Below are 26,764 nucleotides of genomic sequence, written 5' to 3'. Positions count from 1 at the left end.
TGGAAGGCCCATGGAACCTGCTATAAGGGTGGCAGTGGCACTGGTGGCACTATCATTCTGGAAATGTTTCTATATTCATCGTCTCGCAAATCCATGAAGTCAGATACTCATATTTACATTATTCCGATCTGTTATCATTTCATCATGTTCCCGGTACCGTTTTTACGGAAATGGCCGTATCTCTATGTAGTTTAGATGGATTCTCGATCTACAGCCACCATTGGCCGGCATATTAGTTCTAGTTTTCGAAGAAAGCATAAAACATGATGAAAGTCAACGTCACATAAAATGGCAAGCAGTGGAAAAAATGCATCTTGAACATACTCTCGGAAAATCCGGAACATTTCCGGTGGCCAAGAACCAATCTCAGGTTTTGCAGAGAGACAGTATACTAGAAGAGTGTCCGCTTCTGATGGTCCTGGCACAGAGAACAGACATACAAGTTCGTTCTCAATCGTGTGTAAGGAATTTAACGGACGTTTTGAAATGCAACACAAGTGGCAATCTTGTGGAGGCGCTGGCATCGCATAGTTTATCTCATCAAGAAGCTGTCAAAATTTTCGGCGCCATCACACCACCCACCATGGATATAAACAACAGATCCTCCTCCTCACTCTGGTTTCAATTCCATATATGATGTTTCTTTCTCATTTCTCTGCCATCAAGGATCACATGGTTTGTTTTGTGATGAAGGAAGATCCATTAATTACGTAACGCTAGAACGATCATGTATGATCCCTCCACTCCCCTGTTACAGTTTTTGTATTTATAAATTATCTGTTTTTCCGAGTTTTTCACACCTCAGGCAACCCCCTAACTCCTCTAAACGTTATTCCGTATTCCGAACTGCCGAACTGATTTGCATAGGAATCACAATTTTAGTTATTCACGGTTTGCTCAAGCTTACTCGTAATTTTCCCATTAGGAAATATCATATAAACCCGTCGGAAACTATAACGAATGTTTCTGCTGAAGAAATGAAAAAAAATCCATCCAGCCGTTTTCGAGTCATGCGGATACGAACACAGACCATTTCATTTTTATATATAAGAGAAGACTAGTGGACCCGGCAGACGTTGTCCTGCATAGTAGGCGGAAACGCGCGTTGTGAACTGCCTATGCGAAATTTTCATACGAATCTTAATTTTAGTTTTTCACGATTTACTCAACCCTAATCGAGATTTCCGCATGAGGAAATATCATATAAACCCGTCGGAAACGATAATGATCATAATTGCTGAAGAAATGAAGAAAATCTATCCAGCCATTTTTGCGTTATGCGGATACGAACACAGACCATTTCATTTTTATTATATAGATATGGGAAGTGGCTATAGTAGAAACTCTACTTGGTAATACAATCAGTTTGCTTGAACGTACGAAAATGCGTTTTGATGAATTTGTTTTTTAACCTTATTGGTTCCATAGTGCATGAAAAATAAACATCAACATTTAGCATGTACTGGAAGAGGCGGCAAGCTTGGTATCATTTTGGCGCGCAATGTTTGTTTGGTAGAATGTGACAGCTAGTACGCACGACGTCATGAAAGACACCTAGCGCCACCAAACGACGTATTGCCACAGTCAGTATTCTAACGTACTTTGATTTACACAGCTTTTTGAATAAAATTTGTTCTAGCCTGGATATCTGTTATCTGTGGTCCTGGTTTTATCAAAATCGGATTATTATACGCATAGTTATGCTGATTTGAATTTCGACTTATTTTTACCTATCTCAACCTTTTTGTCTAACCCCTGTAACTCCAGAAGGAACCTCCGGTAGTATTTGATCACTTCAAAAACTCCTCTGGACATTTCGACTCCGTTCAGAAATTCGGATATACCGTCTGAAGATCCTTTGCAAATTCCTTTTGAAATATCTACGAAAATGTTTTAGGAGATCATTCGGAAAAAGTTCCAGAATCCCTCCAAATATTCTCTTAAAAACTCATTAAAAAATTAATTTTTTTAAGCTTTGGAAATTTGCTTACGATTTCTATCGGAAGATTCTTTTAGGAATTTCTTCGGATTTTCTTTAGAATTTCTTCTAAGGGTTCTTTTGCAAGTTCCTTGACATTTTTTCCTAAAATTTCTATAGGAATTCTTTTAAAACTACCTGCAATTTTTAGAGAATTTCTGCAGGTAATCCTTTGAAAATTCCTCCAGTAAATTCTTTGGTAACTTGAGGAAGCTACCTACAGACATTGACAAAACTAGCTCTGTACACATTGTTGATTCTTCCTATCGCCTTGAACGGTCTTGAAGCATGGACGTTAAAAGATGCAGACTATCGGATTCTTGGAGTGTTTGAGTGGAAAATACTGCGCTCAGTCATTGGCGGTGTGAGGGGAAATGGTAAATGGCGCAAACAAATTAAGGAATCAATTGTACAAAAATGCAGACATAAGCAGGCTGATAAAATACGGCAGATTATAGAGGGCTGGACGTATGCCGGAAGAGAGACCAGCAAAAGAACCTGCAGAGAACCTGGAAGAGAACGTCGGCTCCGGGGTAGACTCCGCACTAGCTAGCCCAAGAACGAGCGACCTGGAATAGGAAAAAACATTCGGTTTTGCTCAGGACAACACGGAGTGTACGACCATCAGGTAACATTAGGAAGAAATTCTTGAAAATTTCCCTCAGGAATTCCTTCACAACATTCTCCATTTCTTTTGATTTTTTTCGCGATCTCTCCAGAAATTCATTCAAAACTGCTTTTGTTTTTTTTTGGGAAATTTATTTCAAAATTTCTTCTAAAATTGATTTTGGGATGCATTCGGAAATTCTATTGGGAATTCCTTTGAAAATGCCTGGGGGGATTTCTACAAAATTTTCTTTAAAGTATCCTACTGATTTTTCTTCTAGAATTCCTTCAGTTCCCAAAGTTCTTCCGGAAATTCCTTCAAAAATTTTGCCGGAAATGCTTTCATAAACTCTTTACTACATTACTTCAGCAATTCCCACGAAAAGTCCTTCAGAAAATTCTCTTAGGTATTCCATCGAAAGCTTCTTCTTCATTGGCATTACATCCCACACTGGGACATTCCCACCTCGCAGCTTAGTGTTCATTAAGCAGTTCTACAGTTATTAACTGTGAGGTTTCTAAGCCAAGTTACCATTTCTGCATTCGTAAATCACGACACTAACACGATGATTCTTTTATGCCTAGGGAAGTCAAGACAATATCCAAACCGAAAATCGCCTAGACCGGCACCGGATATCGCACCCAGCCACCCTCAGCATGGTCTTGCTATGTAGTCGCGCATCTTTCCGAACGGCTAAGGAGAGAAACCAGTTCTTTAATAAATTTTCAAAGGAATTCCTGCAGGAATATTTTATGGTTTTACTAAAGAAATTTTCCAAAGAGAATCTGAAAGGATTTTAGAAAGAATATTTTTGCAGAAATTCTTAAAGGACTTTACGAAGGAATTTCTTATGAAATTTTTTAAGAAAAAAAATGTGAAATCATGTCTTGGTAGTTTTGACCCGTCTGGTCCGTGTCGGCTGGTAAAAAAATCCCAACCCTATCAAAACCATCATGCAATCATTCCCCAACCATCCGAGATGAACTATTCTTGAGCTGAAATTCTCTCAGATTGGAGAACTGAAGAACTCATGGTTATACAAAAATAAGGAGTATGACATTACGATTAGGTGGAATAGAATTTCGAGATTATTGAATTAGGATGAAATGTCATTTTCATTAGTGGATTTGCGCCATAATACCCTATAATAAGTAATTCAAGATAATCTTCCAGTTTTTTTTATTCTTCGCCGCCACATACCTTTCCAAAAGTGTTTCATGGAATTAAGACCGATTTCCTACTATGAACCGGTATATCAGTGCATGATTGGGCACTATGTCCGTTTGTCTGTGGCTCACTTCGCTAGACAAGATTGAAGAGACATTCCCTAAATACGTCAGGTGCTCGACCTACATTAGTTTTTGCACGTAATAAACAGAGCGCCGAAGAGGATGTGGCGTCCGATGCGTTTTTCACGTATGAGTATACTCCCAGAAAAATTATTGACGATTGGTTACGCGTGTTTCGCCACGTCCAATCCATGTCATCGCTGCCTTCGTCAGATTCGATCTATTTACTCAGCCGTTTCCCAGCTCCGTCTTCCTCGGTGCACCTATTTACCATTTTGTTATTTTGTTTCTTCAGCTGATATGGCCAGTCAAATGATTTCCTGTCCTGTGTGCACCATTTATTGATATTGATACCATCAATGAACACATTCAATCTTGGCCGAACATAACCATTTTAATGAAAGAAAGTACGAATACACGAGCCACATCGCGCAGCTATCGGAGGGGTCCGAAAAACAAAAAGAGCCAAATTTAGTATGTACATTATCAGCTACGTGTCGCTAAATGAGTGCGAAGTGCGATTATCAACAAACGGCAACGACTCAACGTGGCCGCTGCCGATTGATGTTCAAAGTACGTTTTTTTTTCTTTTCTCAGCGGGGGGTTTTACACTTAAAGAATTAATCGATTTGTTTCTATACTGCCTCCTAATTTCGGTTTTAGTTAGAGAACGTTAAAAACGTTGTAGGGGGTAGTGGGGCAAGATGACTACCATAAGCGACGCCCTTATCAAACAGTAACATCCTTCGGAATGTTGCTGTTTTGCAAAATATGCACCCCTTTTTGCCTTACTCGTATACTAAGTATACGTAAAGGCGATATGATCTCTCCAAAACCAAACTTTTGATAGAAGGCTCGGAGACCCATAGTGTTATACACCAATCGACTCAGCTTGACGAATTGAGGTGATGTCTGTATGTGTGTATGTGTACAAAATTTTGTAGACACACTTTTCGGAACTTAGCATTGCCCGAATTACTCGAGTTCCATTCGATGGGCAATCCATTCCCATTGTTTCCTATTGAAAATTGGCCAGATTGGACTATGGGATCAGAAGTTATGACCACAATACTATTTTTATGCGACGTTTCGGACACATGCATTGTGCCTTTTTCAAGGAATTAACTATGATTAAAAATGAGATAATGGGAGAGAATATCTATCAAAATTGTAAATATAATGTCTTTTGAGCCAGTTCAACAGTGTCTTAATGGACGACATGATCCTTGCGCGACTGGAGAACTGCTTCAAAAGCTATTAACTTGTCTTTTTTTATGAACCGGGGATTGAATACTTTCTTACATTTGTTAAAAACAAAACTTCCGATCAGTTTCTACGATGAAGCATTGGGCAACATGTTCCATGTGAGTCGAAAAAACTGCTTCGGTAGATTTAGAGCGCCCATAATGACAATAGAACATAACATACGTACTAATAAAATTATTTGACTCTGACAATAAAATGACAAAATGACTTCAAAGTAGTACGAAGTTATACAAACTGCTTCGAAAAAATTATGCATCGGTATCATGAAAAAGGTTCTAGAGACGTCGATCATAAGACTTTTTTCGTTGGGGCGTAGAACCACTGCGTCCGTTGAACTTTTGTGGTAGATCATAAAACTTCCTAAGCACATCCTCAAATTGAAGCTCATGTAATTTACTTAAGTCAATAGGACAATCTCGAACTTGACTCGACTTTCAAGTACGAGTCAAATGCGAGACACTGAAGACGGCCTTACTATTGAGGTCTAAATACTTATCTGTCAAACGATGGAATTAAATGCAATTGTACAAACTCGTCTTATGACAAGTAAAGACATTCCGGTAAAATCTCAAAATAATTTCCTTAGCTCATGTAATGTTTTTAAACTCATTACCTCAGGTTAAATCTTGTTTGGAGGCAATTTCGATGCTGTTTATAGATAGATAGTATTCGGCGTTTTCTTGAAATGAGCTTTAGAATATGTAGTGGTTAAAAGTGTGATTTGATAATGTTTGCAGGCCTGGTAGCGGGTCACTTTTTAGTGACATGGTCACTTTTTTCGGACAAGTCACTAAAAAGTCCCTTTTTTCGACCTAAAGTCACTAAAGTCACTTTTTCTCACAAAAAGTCACTTTTTCTCACAAAAAGTCACTTTTTTCAACTATTTTGAATCTATTGACTAATTTTTTTTTAAATAGAGCTTTATGTATGCGTCGGAAGATGCTGGAGTTAAATTACGGATCTTGGAAAAGTGATCGCTCGGAATCTTCGCCAGCCATTCAACTCGCTGCTCATTTCACATGTAGTTTATTGAAGGTGTTTTACGTCACAAATTATAAATTGGTATACAGTCATGCAAGCAGAAGACCTGCCGATTTCGATTTTCCTTAACTCAAACTTTATACAGTAGGGGATTCTTGATTCCCCTGTTTTACCGAGAACTAAAGTAGTATTATTATAGCGCATGTTTATAATAGATCCTCTAGACAAATGATTCTTTTATTGACAACCTTATTTACTCTATTATTAACTGTGTTTTGTTTCTCCTAAGATGTACTTAGTGGCCACGCACAATTTGAACAACTTCTCCTAATAATGACCAAATACTATCATTTTTGCACAGCCCAATAAATGATCTTCACTGATAAAAATGCCAACATTCCACCACAATTTCAGGATATTATGATTTTGAGTTGTTGCCTCAAAATGAGAAGACTTGATCCCTCATTAGTCATCCATACAAAAAAATTGGCGAAAAAAATAAAAATTGTTTTCAAACGGCATTTTTTGTTTGTAGATTAGACAGATGTAATGGAGGGTTTGCTCTAAAAAATATTTATGGAGTAGATATCATAGAAAGTAGATCAAGTCTCCCCAATTTTGAAGATTGCATGTGCTGTCGAATTCCATAGTAAAAATCGTTCACGAAGCAAATCGGAAAATATGCGTATTTTGGAAGAAAAATATTTAAATATTCAGAGATCATGGTCCTGCATTAAAAGCAGGAGGTCGGGAGTTCAATCCCAGGCCCGTTGTACCTGAATCTTCATAATTTTTGTTTCGTGTTCTACCAAAACGATCCGTACTGTTGTTTCTTTCGCACTAAGAACTCCAAAAACTTCCGTGGCACCTATGACAAATCACGCAAATTTTTGCCGAGAAATCATTTTTGAAATGGATTGCGAGTGATTTGACTATGCGTCCAATTTGGGAATCTCGAGCTCGTTCAGTAGCCGCTAGGTTGCGAAGGCCGACGGAGGTCCTTCGTAGCTTAGTTGGTTAAAGCACCAGTCTAGCGTACTGTAGGGTCATGGGTTCGAGTCCCATCGAAGGGAAAGTGGTTACATCCAATACATTTTCCAAATCAATATCTTCCACATAACGTACATATTCACATATGAGTTTTCATAACATTGTAAACTAATAGAATTTATTATTGGTTGGATGTAGAAAACGAGCTTTTTCATTCGTCTTATCGAACCTGCAACTGAAACTGAAAGTCACTATTTAGTCACTTTTTCTGCAACTGAATGTCACTATTTGGTCCCTTTTTTCGTCAGCTTTGGTCACTAAAGTCACTATTTTGAGCGGCATCGGTCGCTACCAGCCCTGTAGTTTGATAATTGCTTGATGAATGGTTCTGCCTCGGCTTAGCATTGTGATTCAATTTGAGAAACTTTCACTAAATAATCTTCAAAATTTTAGGTATTTCATATTCATCAATATCTAATGCGATGTTGTAGTTAAAAATACGTTTCCATTAGAGTTTTCAAATTCATCATCAACTAATAATAAATTATCAAAGCGGCTCTGTTTTTGTGGGCGGCGATGCGAACATCGATTTGACGAGTCTGATAGCACTTTCACGCGGAGCAGAGTCATCACTATCTAGTAAAATGCTTATGTATACGTGTTGATGGTGTTGGTCTGCGTGGAACTGCTATTGGATTTGTCCGATCGATGTTTAAATTTTTACCTGCAGAAACGGATGGGTCGTTTTATGAAATTGGTTTTAAAAAGAATTTTCTGAACTTCTTTTGTTTGAAAGGCACTGGGAATATTATTCAAACGCTATTAATGAGAAAATGCAAATTAAAAAAAACTACTTCGGCACTAGATCTAACTATTGCGCACACGATGTTCAAGTGACCATCATCGGCTAGTCCATTGTCGGTCTGTGCCCTAGTAGGGGGAACGTAGGGACGTGTTCAGCCTTGCCAAACTAAGCTTCCAGATAGCTCCATAAATACAAAAAAAAAAATGATAGCCTTTCGATACAACTTTGTTGTACGAGAAAAGCAAAAATCCTATTTTTCACCATTTTTTGCTCATTTACCTATTTATATCTCAGTTTCATTTACTTTATATAATATTTTTTAATGTCTCGTCTTTTCTTGGACTACACTGCCGCTAATTGCAAGTCAGACTTAGCTGTATATGGCGCCCATATCCAGATAAGTCTGACTTGTGGTTAGCGGCAGTACGTCAGTTTGGTTATTTAGAGAGAGAAAAGGGCGTAATAGCGGTAAAATAAAGAGGTGCTCAAGTTCATCTTGCCGAAAGTGCTTAATCGATACTAAGCTAAGAGACTGCTAGTGTTTCAGTTGTAATATGACAAATTTCTGCTTTTTGTATTTACGCCTTACGCTTTTTGTTACATGTATAAGAATGTCTGCCTTTTGACATTCTGCTTTTTGTAATTGCGCTTTCGTCTTTCCGCCTTTCGTTAGAGTCCCATCCAGGATCTTGAAGAACGACACTCTCCTCTACAAGATGCCTAGGATGCTGTCCGGTTTGACAGAATGTTAAAAATCCATAAAGAAAGGTATGCCATCCTTAATAGCAGGAGGGATGGAACAAACCAGGCATGATTGCCCATGCCCACTGACGTAATGCAATGAGCAATATGCAAAAAGCAGCGTGTCAACTTCGCGAGTTGAACAACATAGAAACCCTCAATTTGGACTATTTTTACTCAAAACTCTCGTGTGGCTCAAATAAAAGCATTTGATAATTTTTCCTCTATTGGATAGCGTCACCTCACTCGACTCGTTTAGAAATAGTAACTTTTTCTAACAACACTGAGAAAATACAAATGATTATTGCATAGATGAGGAACATATGAGACATCTGTGATGTGTTGCTCACTGTTACCATGTACTACCCAACAAAAAAAATCAATGTTTTATTAAATTTGTGACTTAATGTTTCTTCAAACTAAAAATAATGTTCGTTTAAGAAATATATGCAATTTTAATTGTCATAAACTCTCTACTCCCTTGGCCTTTTGCTATGGAGGCATACCGATCTCCTCTCGATCGGCGGTCGTTGCATTGTTTTACTTTCATTTGCTCGATGGCAATTAAAATCAAATAAATCATTGTTTTCTCTTTCTAATCTTCCGTGTACTTTTTTTTCCTCCTCTCTGGCCTTGCCCTATCATTCACAGGTTGTGTATATCTCTGCGTATCAGTTGCGAAGTTGGATGTGGTGAATGTGAACCGCAGCGACAACTGCCAGTACCGTCTCCCTGTCCATCAGCTGCTGTGCAGTCGTCGGTATGTGGCCGATGTGAGTGCGCGACCCGTAGGACCTCCCTTACGAACCACACAGTGCGAACATCAACAATCTATCCTGTCCGTCGTGTGTCGTCTTGTATTGCCAGGCGAAAAATGTGCGTAATTGGATCATTTGCTAATTGATGGGACACGGTCGAATGACGGCAGTAGCAGCAGGAGCTACATCAGAAATCTATTGCCGAAAAGCCACACTTCGCGACGAGTGTGGCTTTGGTTTAACGTGGTCAGTCAGACTTCGAGTGTGCTAATTATTGATGTTTGAATTCATCATCCTTGACCCGTGATAACGTGTTAGAATAATTGGAGCAGCTTACTAATTAATACGGAACCCGAATGTTATCGAACTGAGTGTAGACGTTAAAGTTTTTAGTAAGCGGGACGTTGTTTTCGGTTGTCTTTGTTTCTTTGCTTGTTTTGAACCTAAGTGCAATCGTGGTAATCGTGAAAAAGTGGTTGAATACTGGCTGCGACCGTTAGAGTTGAAGAGGAAGACATAATTGAAACTACGGACCGCATCTTTGGTGGTGGTGTGGGTGCCTCATCCCAGAAACAGAGATTTTCGATGGTAAAGGCACCTGTGTTACCCTCTGTGCCACAGCAGCAGCAGCAGCACCAGCAACAACAACAGCCGACATATTGTCTAAAAGAGGTCATCGGCCAACAGCAGCAGCAACCGATACTGCAGCAGCAACATTTTCATCAATTCTCATTTCCACCCCCGACAACGCAATACTTCCAAATAGGTTCGGTGAAGAAACATCGTCGTCAGCAGATGGCGACGGAACCACCGGGTGGCGGTGGCGGAGGTGGAAGTGGTGTAGTATCGGTAACACCGACCCCGACAACTACGACCACAGCGGCCATCGCAGTGGTGGCCCCAACTGCTCGTACAGTTCCGGTATCGGTTGCAGCACCCTCCTCAGCTAATGGCGGCATTAGCGCAACGCAAATCTTGTCCATACAGCCGACAGGGACGAATCAACGGATCCAGCCGATGCACCACATCCATCACCACCACCATCATCAGCTGATCAATGGCATAGCCACGGTGGCCACGGCTAGTGCCGCGGCTGGAGCTGCGGCCACCATTGCTGCTGCTACTGGTGGTCCGATGCCGGCGAATGCAGCGGCGGCGGCGGCCGCTAATGCCGCAACATGGCCGATCGTGGAACCAGTGTTTCATTTTGGGCCCGGGTTCGAACCCCACTCACGGCCTTATTGTGCAGCGCATACACAGCCTTCGGAGCACGTGGTGCTCTTTCACGTCAGCATGGGCGTATCGGTGACATTCCAAATTGGCAACAATCGTGAGATCGTACGAGGTAAGTGATATTTTCCTGATGCACACCCTTTGCCATTATTTTTTTAAAACCACAGTGTATGAAATTAAAATTTTATTACGTCAAAGCGAAAGGTGTTTTTCATAATAACCATCAAAAGCAATATTCTAGGACAATATTCTGTAATTTTTTTAAAATTTGAAATTTTCTAGATATTTTAAAAAGTTAAAAAAATTATGCATTTGGTTGACATCGATAAAACTTTCAATTAATAGTTGCGAAAGAGCACCTAGAACACTAAGTTGAGAACAAAGTTAAGTTTGATTTTTGCCAGATGATTTATGGTATGTTAATGAATATCGTTGACGTGTTTTAGAATGTTTTTCCAAAAAGACTGATAATAATAGAAACCTGCCAAAATTGCAATTTCTCTACATGTCCAAAAGAGACGAGTTAGAAACATTTCATTTCACTACCTGTTTTCAACTTGAAAAACGCTGATTTAACAATTCCATCGTTAGTGTCTCGTACTTGACTTGACAAACTAATATAGTCAGTTTGATTCTTATTTATGAGAATCCTATTCTAATAAACATGATATGCTTCGAATTAATTGATTTTTTATTAAAAATGTGATCACAGAATTTCAAATCGTTTTACTTATGCACATAATACTACGGTGATGAATTTTTAAGCATGCACTAGTACGTATATGCGCACATTCGTTTTACCTAAATAAACAAACGTGCAAAATATTGGAAAAAAAAAGTCGGAACAATTTCGACACAGCGATTTTATATTCAACAACCTGCAGCATACGAATGCAACAAAGTGGCTTGATTTCGGTAAACAACACACCTTCTTCAACGCAAATTTCTCAGCTCAGTCGATTTGTGTTTCAAATTCGATTCCGTCCGTCCATTGTGGCCCTGGGTTTCCATTTTTGCAACCGTAATCGGAAAGTCAACCAAAGTCAATTAATTCCGAACAATGTTGGGTGATCGCTCTGCGGCTACTGCTGTCTGAACGCCCCGTCCTGCCCGGTTAGACATGTACAATGGCAGGTTCTCCCACGGAACAGAGCGTTAGACGGGTTGGAATACGGATATTGAACGTAGCATCTTTCAACTCGACTAAAAGGCACATCCGCGTTCCGTAATTTGATCGATTGCTATTTGGTGGAGGATATTTTGTCGTGGCATTTGCAAAATGTGAATGCTACGGCAATTGCTGCCGTCAATATGGTTAAACGGCGATCCACGGAGCACCTTGTGCCAATGTTTGTTTGTTATGAGTACGAAACTGCATATTCATTCGACCCGATAAGCATATATGGATTGCAATAAGCGAACGACAGTAAACGCATAATGTGGGGCGCAAAAAGTGACTACACCGGAGACATAGCGAACGCTGGGGTGTATTAAGTGATCATTACACAAGCAAAATTAAGTGATCACAAAAGTGATAGATAAAGAGAAAAGAAGTATGCTAACATTTTTCAAGAGAGCGAAACCGTAAGATCGTGAGTTTAACGGAATTGATTTATACTCCGTCGTCAAATGAGCTTAATGCATTTATCATTATTTTGTATCGGACTTATTAAAAGTACGTCCAACTTGATTGATGGAAAGTTCAGAATGTTTCTTTATTTCCATTCAACAATTAAAGTAACTAGGAAGTTGAAATACAATAGTAGTTCTTAATCTACTGCGGCAGCGGTTCTCAACCTGTGTTACATGTACCCCTGGGGATACCTTCGCTGACCCCATGGGGTATCTCGGACAAAAATGCATAATGGCGTATGTATACAATTCCAATAAAAATTGATTGATAAAATCTTGATAGGGTAACAGTACCAACAGTGGAGGTATTAGTAGATCCACAAAACAAAATATTTTTTTGAAAATTGATATTTATGGGAAATTTACAGCTTTAATATCTTAGCGAATATTAAATTGTACATAATATGCACGGCGATCAGTAAATCAAAGCCTATTGAATCCTGTTCACCACAAACAGCACAGTGTTTGTTTGAAGGGCTGTGGGGCAAACAATAAAAAAATCTTCAAATACAATCTACCTCATCGAAACACAACGTTGAATAATTTCTAAAGAATATGCTTCTGAATTAAAATCTTAAATTTAAAGGCTCTGAAGGCTATTTTTAAAATGTTCAGTTGCTTCGTTGCAAGAGGCTGGAAGCTCGCGCGTCTCGAAAGCCTCCTTTTAAAAGGTTCGCAAGCCTTCTATCAAGAGGCTCGGAAATCTCCTTTCAAGAGGCCTTCTTTCAAATGATTTGGAATCCTCCTTTCAAGAGGCTCAGAAGGCTCCTTGCAAGAGGTTCGGAAGCCTCCTATCAAAAGGCTCTGTTGGCTCCATTCAAAAGGCTCGAAAGACTCCTTTCAAAAGATTTGGAAGTCTCCTTTCAAGAAGCTCGGAGGCCTTTCAAGAGTCTCGAAAGCCTCCATAAAAAAGACACGGAGGGTCCTTTCAAGAGGATCGGAAAACTCATTTCAAGATGCTCGGAAGCCTCCTTCCAAAAGGCTCGGATGCCTCCTTTCACGAGGTTCGGAAGCTTTTCAAGAGGCTCGGAAGCCTCCATTCAAAAGGATTTTCAAGAGGCTCGGAAGCCTTCTTTCAAGAGGGTCGAAAGACTCCTTTCAAGAGACTCGGAAGCCTCAGTTCAAAAGGCTCGGAAGCTTCCCTTCAAAAGGATCGGAATCCTTCGTTCAAGAGACTTGGAAGCCTCCTTTCAAGAGACTTGGAAGCCTCCTTTCAAGAGACTTGGAAGCCTCCTTTCAAGAGGCTCGGAAGCCTCCTTTCTAGAGGCTCGGAAGCCTCCTTTCTAGAGGCTGGGAAGCCTCCTTTCAAGAGGCTCGGAAGCCTCTTTTCAACAGGCCCGGAAGCCTCCTTTAAAGAGGCCTGGAAGCCTCCTTTCAAGAGGCTCAGAAGCCTCCTTTCAAGAGGCTGGGAAGCCTCCTTTCAAGAGGCTGGGAAGCCTCCTTTCAAGAGGCCTCAAGCCTCCTTTCAAGAGGCCTGGAAGCCTCCTTTCAATTGGCCTGGAAGCCTCCTTTCAAGAGGCTCGGAAGCCTCCTTTCAAGAGGCTCGGGAGCCTCCTTTCAAGAGGCTCGGAAGCCTTCTTTCAAGAGGCTCGGAAGCCTCCTTTCAAGAGGCTCGGAAGCCTCCTTTCAAGAGGCTCGGAAGCCTCCTTTCAAGAGGCTCGGAAGCCTCCTTTCAAGAGGCTCGGAAGCCTCCTTTCAAGAAGCTCGGAAGCCTCCATTCAGGAGGCTCGGAAGCCACCTTTCAAGAGGCTTGGAGGCCACCTTTCAGGCGGCTCGGGAGCCTCCTTTGAAGAGGCTCGGAAGCCTCCTTTCAAGAGAGTCGGAACCCTCCTTCCAAAAGGCTCGGAAGCCTCCTTTCAAAAGGCGCGGAAGAGCCTCGGCCCAAATCTGTAGCTTGCCAAACACCATATCCGGGATACCATTTCTTCCAAATAGTGATACCAACGGTTAATGATAGTTAAGGATTAGTGAAAGATCGTTCCAATATGTAACCATTCAATCTCCTAACGGCATAGTAAAGGGCTACTGCTTCAATATCCAGTGGTCGTACTTCTGTTCATGACCTTTGAGCACTCTTGAAATAAGGGAAATGGTTTCTGATTCATATGTGAATAAATTTGCAACAGCACATCACCAATACTTTTGCCTAAAATATCCGCGACCTTCACCACCGATAAATTAGGATTGTATGGAACCAGTACATTCTCAGAACAGATCATGAGCTTGATATTCTCGTACGCATCATCACATGCTTGTGTGCAATCATATCCTTCATCCTTCTTCAGCAATCGGTAAAGAGGAGCCATTTTAACAGATACATTTGGAATGAACTTGCCGCAATATTTAACCAATAACCATGCCAAGAAATTTTCGTAGTGTAGTCCTTTCACATTTGATGGTCGAGGAAAATCCATTATTGCTCGTACTTTTTCTGGATACTTGAGTAATTCATCACCATCAACGATGTGTCATGAACATTGAAGTCGCAGCTTAAAAAATTCACACTTCTTTGTTTATTCCTCTCCCTCTTCAGGAATGTGAGATCGATTTCAAGGAAGGAAGAAAATAAAAAAACGAAATTAATAAACATCACCTTCATCCAGTGTTGCCGAATATGTACAAGCCTGGCTCTGAGTAGCAAGCATAGTTTTCCCCCATTCACCTTGACGTTGTCCGGAGACAAGCCAGCCTCGGGCTGAAAGTCTCCTTAATAAAGACACAAAAAAAAAAAACCTTGACGTTGAAGACCGCACCATATCCGACTCTGCGGAAGTTGCCAACCTTCCGTTCAATATTCCTGCAATTGGTAAACCTAACTTGGTAAGACCAAATCTTTCCAGACATCATCCCAATACCGAAGAATAGCTTTTCTCTTTTCGGGATGCCTCGAAATACCGCTCTATCTCGCTAACTTTTAGCGTCTCCAAGGTTGTCAAAAGGCTAGTTAAACATCGTCTTCGCGAGAAACTCGAGGCCGATGAAAGATTTGCCTTCCAATAGTAGCATGGCTTCTTCGGTCTTTGAGGAGGGTAAACACGTTGATTTGGTACCTCTTGATATCTCAAAGGCGTTTAATCGGACCTGGACAGTGGTCACCTTATTTGTGGTTGTCATGACCGGGGCCTTCATTTAACACACGGACATTAAAACACAATCTGTCGCAAGTTCATCGTTCACCGAGTACGGAAAACACCCCATCCTCAATCTTAAAATGGTTAAAGTTCTGGCGTCTCCATCGACCTTTTGCCTCATTTCCATTCTGTTAACGTTCCTAACGTATTCGGGTCAATAAGACCCAAATCGCACTTTCAAATTGTAATAACTTTTTAACGCAACTATGGGAAGATCCGAAACTTCCTAACTTTTCCTATTTTGTGTAAAACTATGTTCCTGAACTTTGACCTACTGTAGACGACGTCCTTTGTAGGACTCAAAAAAAAAAAACTCCCTACCAAGGTTTTCGGGTTATATTGACCCAGATTTGACTTAATAATATCTCAGGCATTTCCTAGCACCTAATTCACATGTTTTATACCCAAAATGATCGTCAGATCATACATTTTTTTGAAACTGATTCAGCTCTAATCGGCTAACCTACATTCTGTAATCGTCAGAGGAAAGATCGTCAGGTCACTTTTGTATGGACGAAAATTTTACAATAACACCGTGCATGAACGATTTTATTACTTTTTTTTATCAAAAATATGCTAATTACTTTTTCAGGGATGTCAAATAATGAACGCAGTCAATATTTCTACAGATGTTCTAGGTACTCCAAACCATTCTGGAATTCAGAACCTCGGTCTACCAGCTCAATTACGCTTCGTAAAAAACAAATAGCAAACCATGGTGTCCATACAGGCCCTTATAGACCATGATTCACGATTTGGATATGTCCAAACCGGATGTTCTAAGTTCATCAAAACATTCTGGAGTTCAGACCAATTGCTCTATCAAGTCAACTGGGCTCGATACAAAGCCAATAGCATGTTCAACCCGGAAGTTCTAACTTCTCCAAATCATTTTGGAGTTAAGACCAATTGGTCAATTACGTCAACGGGACTCGATACAAATTCAATAGCATACCCATGGTGTTCATACATGCCCTAAGAGGCCATGTGCATGATTTACGATTTGGATATTTTCAAACCAATATTACGCTTGCAAGAAAAATTTGGATTAGTGGAAAATTCAAACCGCAATGAGCGGATATTTCCCTGGTAAATGATCATAGACAGCTTTGCCCAACGTAACAATGTTTACTTTCAATGTGTCATTCAGTGTCATAGCTACACGAAGTTGACCCACTTTAGGAATCATTATGCGAATAATTTAGAAAATACTAAGCATTAATTCAATTCCTTCTACTTTTAATTATAGTTTTCTCCCATATAATAGCTCAATATTCTACGTCAGTCCGATAGGCATGTCCAATCGCTATAGGAATAAGAACTACGAGCTATGTGGATCGACAGGAGGGAAAGAAAGGTGAACTAGTGACACTGTCTCTTAACTGTGTTTTTAGGGCTTTTTTAACTTTGAAGGTTATTTGGTAGAATAATGTTAGAATAATTATGTTGTGAAAATTGCCTACGGATTAGACTTATACCAATGAAGCCAATTCCAACCCACACCGTATAAGTTGGTCATTTTGATATTTTCAATACATCGGCAACCCTCATGCTGAATTACAAGCTCCAATTTTTCCATTGTTCGTTTAGTTAGATTGGGTAAACGCAAAGCTTTCCGAACTTCACGCTAAACCTCCTAGAAACAACAATCTGCTCAATTGCAGAAAAATAAAACCAAACTTGTCAATCATGCATTTTCAAAACAAGAATTGAAATCAAGGCATTCTTTGTTACACTTCCTCCTTGCGGAGATTGCTCATTGCGCGTTATTTCCGCGGAGCTATCCAAATTTTTCTTTTTCTCCGTAATATTCTAAGTTATCCAAATAATTCTGGAGTTCGATCAGTTGGTATACCATCCATGTCTACTAGGCTGATCATGATCTTCGATTAGGAAGCGAAGTATGAATATAAAATAGCGGCTTTGATCGCTTCCTCGACCTTCGGATTGATGTGTTCGTACTAAGTATCCAGTTCAACTGCATCACTTGTTTGTAACTTTAACAGGTACGTATTTCGACCTCAACAGTAAAGTTGTCTTCAGTTTCGCGTACTTGACTCGACAAGTCGAGTCGACACTGAAGACATTTTTACTGTTGAGGTCGAAATACGTATCTGTTAAACCTACAATCAAGTGGTGGGATTGAATGGAATAAGGCTTGTTCGCGACAAAATCTGGACAAACAACAATGAGAATTTAAAAAAAATCAATGTAGTCAATTTATTCGGCAGTTTTCACTTCAAATGACTTCATTCCTTGTCGATGCTTCGATGTATGCACTAAATTTGGTGACATTTTATTTTCCAGAGAAACAGTTCGTGTCGGAAGATTTATCCTCCTCTGTAGTACTTGTTTCACCTTCCTATCCTTCTGGTGGTTCCTAAATCCGTTCTTGTTCCACTTCTTGGCATTCTCGTTGTTATCAAAGAAGCATGAAACTTTTTCTAGACTCTATGAACAGCGCTTACATGAAAACAAGAACTTTTTAGCAAGATTTCGATTCGGAAGACCTAGATTTCAATAGCGTCTGCACACATTTGATTTTCGAACCTGCTCTTCCTTCGACACCATTATCCATTAAGTATTTGTAATACTAATAAATTTAATAATTTCTGATAGTACAGATGAACCTCCATCACTCTACGAAATATTTCACTCGTTGATGAGGTATTTCAAAAGTTATACGTGTTTCGGGGTGTCCAGATTTTGTCGCGAACAAGCCTTAGTACTAAACTCATCTTATGACAAGTGAAGATAGAAGATAAAAGTATGTTAGGGTATTTCTCCTGCATATTTTTTTTTGTTGTGTTACAACATATAAAATTGTTGCATAGAAATGTTTTGCGATTTAATTATAAAATAGAACGAAATAAATTGGGTTTTGTGTTTCTTATTTCAAGAACACAATATATTGTATTATTCTTTATTTTAGGTTATTCTTTTTTTAGGTCTAATCATTTCCAATAAAATCACTATCATAAAAATACAAGTCTGATAAATATCGACATGTAGCTTTGTTGTATCTGGTGCTTGAAAAATCTTTTGTTTTGTTCTGAATAACTATCTGCAATAATGTATACCCAGGAAAAAGCTATGTACAATAAATTCCCGATATTCGTATTCTTCGGATACCCTACTGAACAATGACTGCTATCAGCAATTTATTTAACTGAAATATTAATAAATTCGACCTTCAATTTGTTTCAACCGGAGCGTAAACTCGCCGCGGAGAGCATTTGTCTGCAGTTTTCTCAGCATCCGACGGGGCCGTTTTTCATGCATGCATATGAGTCGAACCACTACCGACCGACTGCTGCGGCGGCATTCAGCAATATCCGCGTCACCCAATCCTCTGATCTGTCTATCCGGCGCGGCATCGCGCATTGCTTCTTGCCGCCACACCGCCCATCATCGATGGGTGGATGGCAGAGGGCACCAATATAAGGCCTTTCAACGACACGGGTTGATGGGACGGAGCGCGTGAAAACAGTGCATTCAAGTTGAGCAATATGACTGCATTTGTTCGCTGCACCATCATCCGGAGAGTGGAAACGTGTCTGGTCCCGGTGTCGTAAAGTGTACAAAGAACTGCCAGACAGGCGTAATTATAAGCAGGCAATATCGATAACTCTGATCAACAGCAGAGGTTTTAAGTTATTTGTGTAAGGGCAAGAAAAACCTTTCGCTTCGAAGTGTTGCTGCGTGTGTCCGAAGGTTGAACCAACTAAAATGTTATAATGTGCTGCTGCAGGGTTCTCATTATATTTGAAAGGAATTCTAATTAGAGCATGATATTGAAGTTCGTGTCTCTTATCGGATTCTGCAATTGGCTTTCAAGCATCGCCGCAACCGGTTCCACTTTGTTCTAAGTTTATATTTGAAGACCTGCTTGATATTTGTTACGATCAAGATAGTAATAGTAATAATTGGAGAAAAGATAATTACTGAGAAATAAACTTTCTAATACGAATACAAAAACGTATTTTTGCTTTTTCGTTCGGTCCACACGAAAAACTTTCATAGATATAAGCGTTTATTAGATACCGACATTGTAACAATGTTTCTTTTAACAAATAAGCCATTTATACCATAAATCCATTCTGATTTGAATTATTTATATGAACTCATATATTGACCTAATCATTAGTGGTGAGTAATGGTTATAGTAATATTTGATGTAAATAGTAAGAAAATAGTAAATAGTATGTCCTTTATATTCAAATACAACAAATTCATGAAATTTGAAGTGACACATACACAAAATCAATTGATTTTGATTAGTCAAATCGATTCTACGAATTTTATTAGTGTGTGGAAATAGCTATTTTCGTGTCGTTGAACAGATAAAAAGTGTGAATTCAAAACGCTACTGAACGAGAGATAACTCAAGGCTTGCCATTGATCTGGTAGCGTCGAAGATGTTGGTGCCCTCGTAATCGTAACAGGATTATATTCAGAATCCCTCAGCTGCAATTTGCGGTTGAAATGGATTGTTCGGTGAATCCCCCATGGCTTGGTGGCTTCCGCATGGTCCAAACCATGGACTTTTATACTCGATCGTAAATGATCTCTTCGCAAAGGGTAAAATAACCTGTACTAACGTTCCCGGCGATCTCTTCAACATGGATTGTCCGAGAGTGACAGCATACTGTTTCCATCTTGCCTTTAAAATCAATGCTGACTTTTATTATGAATATGTGATGAATAATCAAGCCATTTAGTGCCATATTTAAAATTCCATTGCGAGAGAGTATCTTCGATGGAATAGCGATGGAATAAGCATGCATATACGAACAATATTATCTGTAAGAATTTTCATATTTAAGGCATTTGTTCAATGCTTTTTGTACGATTCCATAACTCTACAAACCAAATAACGACCTGATCAAATAGAGGCATTCCACGGGGGCATGTCAGTCGATCCTGAGCGACCATTTCGAAAATATTTGAAACTCTGCACAGTTTTTCAATTTCATCTAAATCGTCATTTTTCGATATCAAATCTTCATATTGAGTCACGACTAACTTTTCAAAAGGGTGTATGTGAAAATGGTTCAAAATATTTAAAAAGCTGCACAGCAAAAACGGAATGTTCGATTGTTATGATTTTTCAGCAAAGTTAGACAACTAAATGGTGATTCTTAAGAAAATGTGCACAGTAAAAAAATTTTTTTTTGCCTTTAAAATATCATTTTGTCACAAAAACTCAAATATCTCAAAACCCTATCTTTTTCGAACGTAATTTTTTTAGCGAAAACGGTCCATTATATTAGCTATCTACCATAAAATTTGGTGATGGTAAACTAATAAACAAAAAAGCTATGACATTTCAAACATTTCACAATTTTCACATTTAGTAAAAAAATTTTTTTTCTGTGTAAGTTATTTCGAGAATTGCAGTTTGATGCAGATTTTATTGTTAAGGGACGTGATTTAAACAAGTTGTTTTCATGATATTTTGATTTAATTATTCATAGCATCTATAAGAAACTTAGACACGATCCAGTGTTGTGATCAAAAGTATTGATAGTGTCATAATTTTCATTGCACGTGACTGGCGAAAAATTCTTTTAATAGTGTTGAAACCTGTTGATAATAACGTTGATAGAAACATATCAGAAATGTTATTTTTAAGACAAAAGCTGCAAAATCAAAGATTTATATACACGTGTACGTCTATAGTTTACCTGCAAAAAATATACCTCTTAGAGAATAGACTTTATGATCGGGAGGAAACGGGTATCTTCAACAACAACAAATGCATGATAGGTACATACCATGACAATGCTCACGAAAAAGCAAAAAAATTACTACTACTAAGGTTGTTAAAGATCTTATAGTAATTTTTTTCTTCAGTCAAGCAAATGACACCAAACTAGTCAGTAAAAACTTAAAAGTGATTTTGTTTATTGAAATATTACGAACAACATGAGTAGCCGCTTTCTCAACTGTTGTAGGCCGTTTGATGGAAAAAGTGTTCAAAAGAGTTACGAAATCTCACCGAAAGCACCATAGATAAACTGAAAGCGACTGGTTATGCTCCAATGTCCACATTGAATACAAATTTACGCATTTGCACGTCCTGCCGTCTAAACGTTGACAAAAGAGCAATCTGTATATCATCGGTTGAGCAGAGCGCAGGAAGTTCGAAAACGACAGCAACTGAGGAATTGCCAGATGTATCGACAACAACTGAGGAATTACCAGAAGTATTAAGTGCCATCCGTACCATCAGCGAAATCTGTTTCAACAAATCAATTGGAAGATGAGTGTATCCAAAAGGTCAACATCGAACGCTTTAACGAGGGCATAGCTGGGATAAAAGTGACTCCGATTAAATGGAGTAAGATGGACTACGTTTATTACCCGGAGAAAAAATACCGTGAAATAAACGAAGCTGTACGAAGAAACCTCTTCAAATTAGGACCTGATGATGTGGAAAATACAGACTACGATGAGGTAATTATAAATATGAAGGAAAGGTTCTCGAATGCAGCCACGACAAGGAAAGAAAAATTATTGATTTTGTCGATGCTGCCAAGTTTGTGGTCTATTCAGGATGCCATTGATGAGTTCAAAACCAATAGAAATACAGTAAAAGAGGCAAAACAATTGAAGAATAACTGTCTTTCAACCAAAAATACTAGGTCTAGTACTGCATTAACAGATGAGACAAAAGAAATAGTAGTTCAATATTTTGAAGATGATGAAGTAAGTCGAGCTATGCCTGGTCAAAAGATTATGTATCAGTAAAAAAGATGGAAAGCGTCAAGCAATCCAAAACGATTAATGATGACGACTTTGAAAGAAGCGTACACACGCTTCAAGGAAATTCACGATAATATTAAAATAGGTTTTTCCTCATTTGCAAGCCTTCGGCCAAGGCAATGTAAGCTTCTTTCCAATTCAGGAACACATAATGTGTGTGTGCACAACCCATGAGAATATTAATCTTATTTTACATAGTTTGAAAAGAATCAATTTAACAAAGGATATTAAAATGTTAACTGGTAGTCTTTTGTGTGAAAATACAACATCAAATTGCTATCTACGATCTTGTTCGGATTGTCCAGATTCTTCATCATTGGAAAATACTTTATTCGCTGAGTTTGAAGAAAATATATTGATCAGTTATCATTTGAGCAATGGGTGACCACGGATAGGTGTGACATAGAAACTATTGTAAAACCTGTAGATGAGTTTGTGTCATATTTTTGCTTGAAATTAGAAAGTTTAATCCCTCACGATTTCATTAAAACAGAACAATCCAGCTTTTTAAAAAATACGAAAAATACATTACAAAATGGTGAATTTTTAGTCATTTGTGATTTTTCTGAAAATTACAGTTTTGTATTGCAAGATGAAGTGCAGTCCCATCACTGGAACGTACAACAAGCTACAATTCATCCATTCGTTATTTATTTTAATGGAAGTACGCAAATTGAACACTTAAGTTTTATTATAATTTCCGAAGATTTAAGACACGATTCAGTATCCGTAAACTTGTTCATTGAAAAATGATTAACTTTTTACGCGTTGATAAGCATAAAGAAGTCAAAAAGATATATTTCATGTCTGATGGAGCAGCGTCGCAGTACAAAATCGTAAGAATTTTTCGAGCCTATGTCAATTTAAATCAATGTACGGAATTGATGCAGAATGGCATTTTTGCTACATCACATGGCAAAGGTCCTTGTGATGCTATTGGAGGAACAATAAAGCGCATGGCCACAAGAGCAAGTTTAGCCAAAGAACGTGAGCATCCAATTAAAACTGCGAAAGAACTTTTGATTGGGCAAATCGTAGAAAAGAAAAGATTTAACCAAATTATCATTTTGTTTTACTACTACTGAAGAGTACGAAATAAAGGCTTCAGAGCTCAGCGAGCAATTTAATAACGCGAAAACGATCCAAGGAACCCAAAAATTTCACTGTTTCATTCCATTGTCGGAAAATAAAATTAAAGCAAAACTATACTCAAACTGTGCTGATAATAATTCAAAAGTGTTCGATATTTTAAAAATTTGAATAAAAATAAATAAAAAATAAGTATTAATAAACTGTTTTCATGATATCATAACCCATACCAAAATTCAAACCCAAAACTCTTAGAGTTTCTATAACAACATTGTGTAACTGCCACATTTAATTTAATACTTAGGATAATATTAATTCATTTTTATTTATTTATACATATAATATTTATACATATAATATACATAATATCGATGAATACATAAATATGGAATATCATACAAACAACTTGTTTAACTCACGCAAGGCCCTTAACAATAAAATCAGCATCAAACTGCGATTCTTGAAAATAAAAATACACGGAAATTTTTTTTGTTTACTATATGTGAAAATTGTGAAATGTTTGAAATGTCATAACTTTTTTGTTTATTAGTTTACCATCACCAAATTTTTATGGTAGATAGCTAATATAATGGACCGTTTTCCCTAAAAAAATTACGTTCGAAAAAAGATAGGGTTTTGAGATATTTGAGTTTTTGTGACAAAAATGATATTTTTAAAGGCAAAAATTTTTTTTTTTTACTGTGCACATTTTCTTAAGAATCACCATTTAGTTGTCTAACTTTGCTGAAAAAATCATAACAATCGAACATTCCGTTTTTGCTGTGCAGCTTTTTAAATATTTTTGAACCATTTTCACATACACCCTTTTGAAAAGTTAGTCGTGACTCAATATGAAGATTTGATATCGAAAAATGACGATTTAGATGAAATTGAAAAACTGTGCAAAGTTTCAACTCAATAGAAAATCATGAATTAAAAATTTTCTTAAATTTTGATGCTGTTGCTTGGAATCGCTCAATAGCAAACAGTTCGTTGCGTGTAAATCCGTTATTTAAGCTTTTCATCCGTGTATTATCTGCCCGGCAGCAATGACCCGGCAAGGAGGTGCAATGCTAGTGAAAGAAGAAGAAACAGTTCTCATTATTGGTGTACGGTAACGGCAAAAAGATCAAAAGCTACATGTCCTTGTCGATAATCTTAACATTAACTGAGGGAAAACATGCAATCATGATGGGTAAATCCTCACAAACGAATGCCACGTACTGAAGAGAGGAACGGCGTCTTTCACTGTTGGATGAACCTACTCGGAGTTTGCGATTGTACCCATCCATTCGATTGTTGGTAGGGGAAATGATTACAAAATGCACCCTTTTTGTTTGTCTTGTCTTTCCAGTATATAAATTCGTATTCCACCTGAAGCATAAATTCTTCAAATAATTGATATTGAATGTTCGGCGAGTTGTGGGCGTGTTGCGTCGAGACATACGAGACAAAGTCGATTTGAAATGGTTGTTTGACATTATGGGCCATTTGGTCGAAAGAACGGGTCGACATGTTTGACCATATCACTTGCCCAGCAAATGACATTTTCGACCAAATGGATTCTGAAGAATTTTAGTGGAAGTTCCGGAAGATTTAATCCAAAGGTTTTTTTGTTGAAATACACATTCTGATCAATAACTCGCAGAAACTTTAAAGAAGTATCGCGTCCGGTAGTGTTTTCTTTAGTCCGGTCATCGAAATTTTGTTCTGCTTAGTGTGGTCGCTAATTAAAATAATTAGTGTTCGTTCGAATGAGTTTTTGTTTACAATTAATCGAAACTACACGCTATACGATACAGGATTCTAACAGCCATCAGTAGTAAGGCCGCTTCCTATGCCGCTGTGACCTCAGAGCACGGGATCTCTCTCATAGACGAGGCTGACCGGATCCTAAGGATCATGACCGGCACGGTCTTCCCCTAGTGGCTCGGGTCCACTGGCACGGGGCAAGAATACTCCGAGGAGCTGAGAAGGTCGGTCCTCGGACTCATTGCTACTCGCTTCCGAAACCATACCATAAGGTACACGGATGGTTCTGTAGCCAAGTAGTAGGCTTCGGCGTTTCCGAGGCCAACCTTATCAGGTCGGAGAGCCTACCTCCTCAATGCAGCATTTTTTCCGCCGAGGCTGCAGCCATTTTTGCCGTTTGTTCCAGCAAATGTTGTTTGTTCCAGCAAATAAGCCACTAGCTATCCTCACGGACTCAGCTAGTGTGTCTACAAAGCCACACCCAAAACATCTGTGGATCCAAGGAATCCTCGCAGGTATGGCACCGAACACCAGTTTCACCTGGATTCCCGGCCATTGTGGCACTAGGAGAAACGTCGAAGCCGATGCCCTTGCTAGTGTGAGACCTAAAGGTCATCATACTCACGTTCCGTCCCGCTCGCCGACGTTTAAAAATGGACAAAAAGTGCCGTCGGCCAGGACTCAGACTTGGCTCAGGCCAGGCTCGGGTTTGGAATAGCAGTATTTCACTTCCCCTAAGGAAGGTTGAAGGTATTACTGGCCCCTGGAGCGTCCTAACTTCGTAAAAAGAGCAGACTATTCTGTCGAGACTTCGGACTGGCCACACAAGGGTCTCCCACACCTTCGGTGGGGGCCCTTTCCGGTCTCAATGCGACCTGTGCGGAGTTTGGAATACCGTAGAACATTCCGTGTTCTTCTTCTTCTTATTGGCATTACATCCCCACACTGGGACAGAGCCGCCTCGCAGCTTAGTGTTCATTAAGCACTTCCAGAGTTATTAACTGCGAGGTTTCTAAGCCAAGTTACCATTTTCGCATTTGTATATCATGAGGCTAACACGATGATACTTTTATGCCCAGGGAAGTCGAGACAAATTCCAATCCGAAAACTGCCTAGACCGGCACCGGGAATCGAACCCAGCCACCCTCAGCATGGTTTTGCTTTGTAGCCGCGCGTCTTACCGCACGGCTAAGGAGGGCCCCACAAGAACATTTCGTGTGCAGGTGCCTAAAGTATGACTATCCCAAGAATTGCATCCGGGATGCATCAGCTGATGATGAGCAAATACGGCGAGCATTCATGGGATAAAGTGTGAATCCACTAGTTCAGCTGTGGGGACTTCTGCCTTCCCTGCTCTCAGACATATTATTCAACAACATTCGGCCTTGTTATCAAACAGCTTTTCTTACCTTTTAACAAAGGCTTCTAAAGATCTTCATGTTCCAAAAAGATGGACTCCTTCCGATAGTTTCGGACTATGAAATTTGCCATTTATTTGAATTGGCTTTCGAACCATTCAAACGAAAGGATTTATTTATTTTTTAATCTTTATTTCTGTATTTTTATAATTACAAAACAACTAATTAGGTTCAAAGCTATATGGCAGAAAATGGCTGATGGCATTCAAATTCGCACGGTAGCCAAATCTAGACCCCCATCCTTAAGAGGTGAGCCAGCCTAGGGCTGAGAACCTCTCAAATAAAGACAAAAAAAACTCCGTCCTTCAGCTAAACAAGGACCACCG

The 26,764-nt window shown here is 39.0% G+C and overlaps 1 protein-coding gene across 1 annotated transcript in view; it reads left to right on the top strand.

Moving 5' to 3' along the window:
- LOC134213876 (fibronectin type-III domain-containing protein 3a-like) overlaps positions 1–26,764 on the top strand; it is a 193,536-nt gene that overhangs the window by 39,873 nt on the left and 126,899 nt on the right. Inside the window, exon 2 of the mRNA XM_062693315.1 lies at positions 9,309–10,760. Within this exon, the coding sequence (XP_062549299.1) occupies positions 10,001–10,760 (760 nt within the window). The 5' untranslated portion in view covers positions 9,309–10,000. The remainder of the gene's footprint in view (positions 1–9,308; positions 10,761–26,764) is intronic.

Source organism: Armigeres subalbatus, chromosome 2, assembly GCF_024139115.2.
Source record: "Armigeres subalbatus isolate Guangzhou_Male chromosome 2, GZ_Asu_2, whole genome shotgun sequence".
NCBI lineage: Eukaryota > Metazoa > Arthropoda > Insecta > Diptera > Culicidae > Armigeres > Armigeres subalbatus.
Note: the sequence above shows the minus strand (reverse complement) of the source record. Positions and strands in the feature narration are given on the sequence as shown.